The sequence below is a fragment of the Fulmarus glacialis genome, unplaced genomic scaffold (genome assembly GCF_000690835.1).
Source record: "Fulmarus glacialis isolate BGI_N327 unplaced genomic scaffold, ASM69083v1 scaffold24570, whole genome shotgun sequence".
In the NCBI taxonomy this organism is placed as follows: domain Eukaryota; kingdom Metazoa; phylum Chordata; class Aves; order Procellariiformes; family Procellariidae; genus Fulmarus; species Fulmarus glacialis.
Genome location: NW_009186172.1, coordinates 41220 through 41756, shown reverse-complemented (window position 1 = coordinate 41756; position 537 = coordinate 41220). Strand labels below are relative to the sequence as shown.

Sequence of the window (537 nt, the reverse complement as noted above, 5' to 3'; positions counted from 1 at the left end):
TTTTCCAACCTTAATCATTCTATGACTCTTATGCCCTGGGACCATTGCAGAGCCCAGGACCACGCTGGGATGCAGGAGCCCATCCTGCAGCACCGAAGCGGGGATGTCCCCGTCCACACTGGGATGGGCTGGGGGAGTGGATGCGCAGGGGAAAGGGAGGGTTTCAAGGGGAGCAGGGTGGGTTGCGGTCGGACACAGAGGGGGAGACCACAGGGCTGCAGGTGAACTTATAACCCTATAGCAAAAATATTCAGCTTGGAGATCCTGGGAGATGTCCACCTGGGAGGGAGAGGATTTGGGTACACCCCCAGCCTTCCTCTCAGTTATGAGTGTGGATCATCCCCTTCTACAGTCAGATCCTCCTCCCACACTGAAAAGCTGATGGGAAATAATTGCATTTTGTTTTTAACGTAGCCTGGACCAGAACAGCTCATTGCAGGCTCCTGCAGGGTCTGGCTCGTGGGACACCGCTTGGAACGAGGCAGCTTTTGGGGTGAGTCCTGGCTGCGCCTGGGGAAGAGACACACAGTGGGTGCA

The 537-nt window shown here is 56.1% G+C and overlaps 1 protein-coding gene across 1 annotated transcript in view; it reads right to left on the bottom strand.

Moving 5' to 3' along the window:
- Positions 1-9: 9 nt before the first annotated feature.
- Positions 10-537, bottom strand: part of LOC104083544 (protein Smaug homolog 1-like) — a gene marked incomplete at both ends in the record, with an annotated part of 29287 nt that continues 28759 nt past the window's right edge. The window contains 2 exons of the mRNA XM_009587058.1: positions 10-128; positions 411-510. Coding sequence (XP_009585353.1) covers positions 10-128; positions 411-510 — 219 coding nt within the window. The remainder of the gene's footprint in view (positions 129-410; positions 511-537) is intronic.